The sequence below is a fragment of the Chrysochloris asiatica genome, unplaced genomic scaffold (assembly GCF_000296735.1).
Source record: "Chrysochloris asiatica unplaced genomic scaffold, ChrAsi1.0 scaffold00677, whole genome shotgun sequence".
Taxonomy (NCBI): Eukaryota; Metazoa; Chordata; class Mammalia; order Afrosoricida; family Chrysochloridae; genus Chrysochloris; species Chrysochloris asiatica.
The window spans coordinates 127537-135909 of record NW_006409195.1 but is presented as its reverse complement, the minus strand read 5'-3'; the positions used below and the strand labels follow the sequence as shown (position 1 = coordinate 135909).

The 8373-nt window shown below is 36.2% G+C and overlaps 1 protein-coding gene across 1 annotated transcript in view; it reads left to right on the top strand.

Annotated features, from left to right (window-relative positions):
• Window positions 1-8373, top strand: part of MAN1A2 (mannosidase, alpha, class 1A, member 2) — a gene marked incomplete at its 3' end in the record, with an annotated part of 132907 nt that overhangs the window by 11702 nt on the left and 112832 nt on the right. Inside the window, exon 2 of the mRNA XM_006877930.1 lies at window positions 1111-1207. Coding sequence (XP_006877992.1) covers window positions 1111-1207 — 97 coding nt within the window. The remainder of the gene's footprint in view (window positions 1-1110; window positions 1208-8373) is intronic.

Sequence of the window (8373 nt, the reverse complement as noted above, 5' to 3'; positions counted from 1 at the left end):
AGTTTCAAGGCGCCTGAATGTCTCCTGTGCCTTGAGATAATGTCTTTGCTGTAACTTCTCATCCCTGTTGTAAATTTAAGAATTGTAAACCATAAGGAATGTGCCTCAAGATAGATTGTACCTTGATGTCATTGATTACTATGAAAGCAATGTTTTCTGTAATGGTATATAAGGGGGTTGTAAGATAGAACAGGGGGGTGTAGAACAAAGAAGAAGGAGGTAAAGAAGGGAAGAAGTAGAAGGGATGAAGAGAGGGAAGATGGGAAGTAGAAGAATGGGTGGAAGAAGAATTAGAGGCAAGAAGTAGAAGTAAGAGTAAGTAGAGGAAAATAGAACGAGACAAGAATGGAGGGAGGGGAAGATAGTAATGGAAAGAATGGAAACAGGAGGGGAGCAGGAGAGGAGAGAAGGGAAGCAGGAACCAGGGGAGGGGAGAAAGGACGCAGAAGATATGAGCAGGAGAGCAGGGGAGTAAAGAATGAGCGCGACAGTAAAGAATGAGAGAAGTAGAGTATTAGAGTAGCCATTGTTGTTATGTGCCGTGGAGTCGATTCCTACTCATAGTGACCCTGTAGCCATAGAAATAATAATAATAAAGCATGTAATGAGAAGATTTTGAATTTATTTTGGCCCATGACTCCGTAATCCGCCGACGCCGCACCCGCTTTCGGAAAAACCCTGGAATAAGTTTGCTGGGGCTGGCTCCCGGCAAGAAGGAAACCATTCAGCTTTTGGAGAAGATGAATCAGAAATCTGGATTTGGTACATTGAAAAGAGGCTTTGATTCTGGAGGAAGATGTTGTGGGATTGGGAGAAGGACACATGCCAGGCATACCTAAAAGCAGAGTCTTCGATGTGGTGGAAAATGTGGTAAAAAAATTGCTTGTTGAGTAACTTGACAATGTCTAAGGAGAAGGCACTGAGTTAAGTGTTAGTATAATCAGTACCCCTTGATTGACTGCTTTTTATAATCATAACGAAAGAAGGACATAATGAAGTTCCAAAATGGAGTAGTAGTTTATAAAGGAAAGAATGCCAAAGAGATACTTCCTAATAAATAAGTCTTTGAAGAATGTAAATTGATGGATTATAATTTTTTTTCTCCCTCAGATGATGAAACACGCCTGGGATAATTATAGGATGTATGGATGGGGGCATAATGAGCTCAGGCCCATTGCAAGGAAAGGACACTCCACTAACATATTTGGTAAGTTTTCTTTATTGAATTACTGTTCATTTTCTTCTTCCATTTTTAAAAAACAGAATCTTAATTTTTAAAGTTCTAAAATGTAAGCATTTCTATGCAACTGTAATTTAAAGTAACATGCTTCTTTTGCCCTCAACATTTAGTTACAGTTTCTTTGGAAAACACAGATAATGTGATTAGTTTTCTATTAAATTCCAGATATTATATTAATTTATTCTGAAATTTTAAAGTATTTCTTTGAATTTTTTTGTTTGTGTGTCAGGAAAGGTTTGTTGTTGTTAAGTGCTGTAGAGTGGGTTCTAACTCATAGTGATCTAGCATAGGGTTTTTGAGGCTGTACCTCTTCACGAGAGCAGAAAGCCTCATCCGTGTCCTTTGGAGTGGCTGGAGGACTCAAACAACTGACCTTGTGGTTCTCAGTCAGTACTTACCGTATAGAGCCACCATGGTTTCTGTCAGGAAAGATAGATACTTATTTACATTTTTGTTTTCTTTAACACAGTGATAGTTATAATACTCACATATTATAAAGAGGGGAAGAACAGGAAATCTCAGTTGTGCTCTGTACTTGGCGTTTCAAAAAGTTCATAGAAAAATTCCATTATCATTTAATTTTAGTTATCTATACATTAAAAAGAGAAAGAAAGAAAAGGAAAATAAGAAACATACTGAAGATGATTTGGTTGATAAATGGAGTCGGGTATTTAATGTGTTCATGATTCTTGGGAAAGCCTTCATTATGTTGGGGGAGATGTAGGTGTTGGAAGAGTACTGTGTTCACGGTGAGCTCACTCTAACTTCCCACCTCTCATGAGTTCAGTCCCCCTATTAAATTTGGAATGTACATATACATATATGTATACATTCAAAAGATTTATCCTTGTATATATACAAAGATGTGTATGTACGTGTATATATATATATATAATGTATATGTATTGATAAGTCTTTTGAATTCTCAAAATGTTCTCTGTATTCTTCACTCCTTTCAATAATATCTATTTGATGCAGCAGACATCTATTCAGTAATGGAAAGGTAAGAAAATGTTAGTGGGTGAAAAAGCACACATACTTTGTGTTTACTAATTGTAATACACTATCAAAATAATACAAATAACATTTTTCTTTGATTGTGACTGCAGAAAAATTCTTCTAATGCTGTAATTTTCCTTGTAATTTATTTGCGGTTGCTTGGTTGTTCTTTGTCCACGAAGAAAATGGCTTAAAAGATAACTTCTCTGGTAGTGTAGAGATACTGGAGTTGGGAGACATTTTCCTTTTCCTTTAGCTAATCAGTGATACTAGAGATCTCTAATCTGATATTTAATTTAGCAACTATCATTTAATTAAATAAAGCACCTTCTCTTAATAGAAGTTACAAATTGAGACGTTCCTGTTGCTTTGTGGATGCCTCAGTATGAGACATTTGTGTACTAAAAAGCATTGCATTTTGTGTTTAATTAAAACTAGATCCTTCCTTTAAGTAGCTGTCATTTTATATTTAAACTCAGTGGTAAAATATGAACTGTTTCAAAAGATTGGAATATAAAAATGTATTGAAAGTGAGATATTAATTTTTCTGCTTGTTTTTCAAACCATATGTCTGAGAACAGCCAATGAATTAACATTTATTAAGTAACTATTGGTACCACACAAGGTGGTAGAGATATAATACAAGGAGGATTCAAAAATTTTGTGGAAAAATTCCCATGATTTTAATTCCATTTTCCCATAAACTTTTTGAAACCCTATTATATATATTGTTTTAACTATCACGGTGGCTGTATAAGGAATGATTTTTGTCTAGATTTAAATTCAGGAGCTACATGTAAACTCAGGTAACTTAAAGTTTCATTTTAGTATTTGATACATTTTTTTTTTTTTTTTGGTGAGTAGAAGAGTTGTTTCTTTTTTTTTTATTTTTTTAAGGTTTTTATTGTGGATTGAGTGAAAGTTTTCAGGGCACATCATCGGTTTCACATTCAAACATTCATATACCTTGTTTCGAAGAGTTGTTTCTTAACAGAACATTTCCCCCATTGCCATCAAGCCTGTTCTGACTCATAGTGACCCTGTATGGGATTTCCAAGGCTGTGAATTCTTACAGAGCACAAACTCTCATTTTCTACTGTGGAGTGCCTGTGGGTTTGGACTGCCAACCTGTGGTTAGCGGTCCAGTGCTTATCCTACAGTGCTGCCAGGCTCCTTCTTGAACTGAACAGAATTGTTTTAAAATTGTAATGGAGAAGTTTTGACTTAATGGTTTTTCTTTTGTAAAACAGTAGGATTTGTATTTTATGAAAGGTTGTTTTAATGTGTGGTGATTAACTGCTTCAAATGTAAACTTTATAGATTACATGTAGTCCGTGATTTATGATGTGTATGAGTTATGATGAACCTCATTTATAACTGTTCAGTGTATTTTGTGTGTGTACTTCTTATTGTTAGTATTATGGGTTATGTACAATTTTGCATAGTTGGCTGATGTTATTATTCTCAGATGTCCATTTGCAAATGTTCAATGTTATGGTTTATAAAGATACTGATAATAAAGAGCAATACCAATTAAAACTAACAAACAAAAATAACAATGTGATATTCAACTCACAGCAGAACCAACTTCTGTTTGAGTCTTAGGAACAGAGCCCGAAGCCCTGGTATGAGTAAAGGACTATTTGTATTATTTGATTATTTGGTTAGCTGGTTCACATTTTTGTCAAGTAAGTTCTTTTCAGCGGTCATTAGGAATATTTAAGTTGATTTCCTTGATAAACAGTTATTTGTGAATTCAGAGAAGTTAAAGGAGGCTAGAGTTGGAAGGAGTCCCTGAGTAGCACAAACTGAAAGATTGGAGGTGTTAATTCATTCAGGACCTCAGAAAAAAGGCCTGGTGATATATTTCTGAAAGGTCTCAGCCATTGAAAACCCTGTGTACATTTCTGCTCTGAAGTATGTGGAGAACTGGGTTCACCAGCAAAATTTTACCAGTGATCTAAGGATATTACAATAGATGTTTCACTTTCTTTGCTATCACTCTAGCATGAGGTCAAGTTATTTATCTTATAGATTGTAGAATTGATGTATGAATAAAACTATATCTTCCTTTAGAACAGTAGTCATAAACACATTAAAAATAGCATCAGCAACGTCTGTAAAATAAATTTTCTCGTTGCTAAGTGCTGTGGAGTTGGTTCTGACTCATAGCAACCCTGTGTAGGGTTTCTGAGAAGTGACTGATGAATTTGAACCACCAACCTTGCAGTCAGTACTTATCCTACAACACCATACCAGAACTCCATACTGGATACCAAAGGTTGACAAAGTGATTTATGAGAATTCACTTATTTAGCACTCAAAACAACTCTATAAGGCATAGGTATTATTGTCTATAATACACTTAATAATTTATTATAAATAGAAATGGAAGCACAGATCGGGTTAAATAACTTGGTCAAGACCTCTCAGTTAGTAAATAATAGAGCTAGAATTTGGATTCATGCCAAAGTCCAAGCTTCTAACTGATATTCTGTACTCTTCTTGTTGTTAGTTCTGTAGAATCATAGCAACCTTGTATAGAGTTTTCTGAGGAGAGACTGCTGAGTTTGAACCACCAACCCTGCTGTTAGTGTTCCAGTGCTTACTACTTTTGTAAACCAAAAACCCACTGGCATCAAGTCGATTCTAACTGTTAGCAACTCTTTATAAGGTTTCCAAGACTGTAAATCTCGGTGAGAGCAGACAGCCTAATCTTTCTCCTGTGGAGCAGCTGGTGGGTTTGAACTGATAGTCTTGTGGCTTGCAACACAATGCCTAAGCCCACATTGCCACCAGGGCTCTCTTCAGTAAACCTTAAAGGTAGACAAATATTGATGACAGCACAAAGGAAAAATAATTGGGAGCAGAATATGTTAGTGAACATGTTAAAAAAAGCAAAGATGCAATCTGTAGAATTTTCAGTAGTCTAAAATTAGTTGTTTATGTTTTTCATTAAATATGTTGACTGATTACAATTTTTTCAACCAAATAAGCTTTTTTTTTATCCTGTGATTTTAGATATGCTATTAGCTTACTAAAGGATTCAGTTTTTTAAAAAAACCTTTTTTTTTTTGATTTAGTGAAAGTTTTAAAAAGATCAGATCATCAGTTTTACAACCAACAAACCCTACACTTTTCTTCATGTCGACGATTGCCATCCCCTCCATGTAACAAGTTATTTTGCTCCTCCCTATGTTTCCTATTTCCCTCCTTTCCAACATCTCTGAACCTTGTCCCCAGGTAAATGTTGCCCTTTTGATCTTGAATGCTTGAACATTTCCTGGTAAGCATACCTTAGTACTCTCCCTTCTGTATGTCTATCTATGCATTGCTTGGTTGAAAATTAGGCCACGAGGGTGAGTTCCATTCCAGACATGAAGGGTATGCGAGGGCAATAGTCACAGGTTCCTCCAGTTTCTTTCTTACCGGTAAACCTGGTCTTTTTTTTTTTTATAATTTTGAATTTTGTTCCACACTGTTTCCCATTGTATGCGGGATGTGTGATCCCTTTCAGAGCAGTTGGTAGTGGTAGCTGGGCACCCTCTAGTTCTAGTCTCAGAGTCATGGAATGAGGCTGATGTTCACGTGTTCCTTTAGTCGATCGGACTAATTGATTCCAAATGTCTTCATTTTCATCACTCTTCTTTCTTTCGCACATGGAGAGACCAATAGTTGTGCCTTAGATAGCCACTTATGAGCTTTAAGATTCCAGTTGCTACACACCCAAGTAGGATGTGTAGAACATTGTCTTTCTGAACTGTATTATACCAGTTGACCACGGTGTCTCCTGAGACTATGATCCTAAGCCCCCAGGCTCAATAACTTGTTGCTTCATGGTGTTTGATAATGTCCAAGGAGTTTTCATCATTGTGTTCCCTATTTTCATTCAAAAGTGTGTTTGCACCAAAGGTAATGCTCACGAACAGACATCCTCTGTCTAATGCTTAAATATTTGTGGGAGTGTTTCTACTTTTCCACCTATAGCTGTTCAGCCTGTCAGTGTATATCTATCTGTAGAACACTGTTACTGATGGACTGTGTATATAATGATATTTACCTGTATCCCCTTTAACATTTGTATTCCTCTCAATGTCTTCACTTGCCTTCATCTTTCTTCTGCCATCTTCCCTCTTGTTGTATATTGCTTTCCCAACACCTGAGTTAACATGAGTCTACTGTCTAGCCAGAAAATTACTCTCCCGTTCATCCTCCCCACACCTGGTAACCATTGAAAAATGTTCCTTTTAAGCGTAAAAACCTCTTAAGGTTTTATATTAGTGGTCTCATATAATATTTGTCCTTTTGTAATTGACTAATTTCAGTCAGAACAATGTCTTCCAATTTCATCCATGTTATGAGGTGTGTTGCAGATTCATTGTTATTATTTCAGTGTTGTGTAGTATTTCATTGTATGTACCAAAGTACATTTATCTAATCTTCTACTAATGGGCATTTAGGCTGTCTTCATATTTTTGCTATTGTGAATAGTGCTGTAATGAACCTGGGTGTACATATATGTACTCATGTCATGGCCACCATTTCTTGTGGATATAGACCAAATAGGGGGATAGCTGCATCATAAAGTATTACTATTTCCAAATTTTTGAGCAAGTGCCATACCACTTTCTAGAGTAGTTGAACCTTTTTACATTCCTACCAGCAGCAATGTAGAAGGGTCCCAGTGTCACCACTATCCAGCATTTATTCTTTTGAACTTTGCTATTGATATGAGATGGTGGTAGCTCATTGTTTTTGTTCTTTCCATTGTTGTTTTGATTTGTATCTTTCTAATGGTTAATTTAATTCCCACCACTGGACCAATAAATAGCATCATGATAAATTGAGAAAAGATTGAAGTTGTCAAAGACTTCATTTTGCCTGATTCCGCTATCAACACTCATGGAAACAACAGTCAGGATATTAAATAAATGTGTTACATTAGAACAGTCTGATGCCTAAGACCTCTTTAAAGTGTTCAAGCCACCACTTACCTGTCAGTTTGTCATACTGGGGTGGATTGTGTGTTGCTGTGATTCTAGAAGCTATACCACTGGTATTTTAAATGCCAGCAGGATAACCCACAGTGGACAGGTTTCAGTTGAGCTTGCAGACAAACATAGACTAGGAAGAAGGAGAAGCAGACTACTTCTGAATATTTATTCACTGAAAACTGTATGAATAGCAGTGCAACACTGTCAGTGCCAGAATATTGAATACAGAAACATAATGAAGTGCACCTGAATTCTGTCAAATATAGTGTCAGCAGATGAGCACACTCAGATTGAAAGGCACTGAAAATATGACTGGAGAAGAACTGTCTCCTCAAGATTGAGTTAACTGTGATGATGTGAACGGAGTAAAGTCTTTGGGGCCTTCATTTGCTGGTGGGGTACAACTCAAAATGAAGAGAAATACCTGTGAACAAGATTAGTAATCAGAACATGGAATGTACAAAGCATTAATCTAGGAAAATTGGAAATTGTCAAAAATGGAATGAAATGCAAAAATATTGATAAGCCTAGGCATTAGTGAGCTGATATACATTGACGTTGGCCATTTTCAGCCTGACAATCACGTTGTTTATTATGCTGGGAATGGCAGCATTGAAGAAGAATGGTGTCATATTCCGCATCAAAAAGTCTGTATCAAGATCTGTCTTGAAATACAACACTGTCTGTGATAGGATAATATCCATACACCTATAAGGAAGACAAGTTAGTACCACTATTATTCGAATTTACGCACCAACTACTAAAGCCGGTGATGATGAAATTGAAGAATTCTACCAGCTTCTTCAGTCTGAAATGGATCAATCATGCAATCAGTATGCATTGATAATTACTGGTGATTGAAATGCATGGGAAACAAAAAGTATCAGTAGTCGAAAATATGACCTTGGTGATACAAATGATGCTGGTGATAGCATTATAGAATTTTACAAGACCAAATACTTCTTCATTGCAAGTACCTTCTTAAACAATATAAAAGATGTATATACACATGGATCTCACCAGATGGAATACACAGAAGTCAAATTGACTGTATCTTTGGACAGAGACAGTGAAAAAACTCCTATCATCAGCCAAAACAAGAACGGGACAGACTGTGGAATGGACCATCAATTGCTCTTA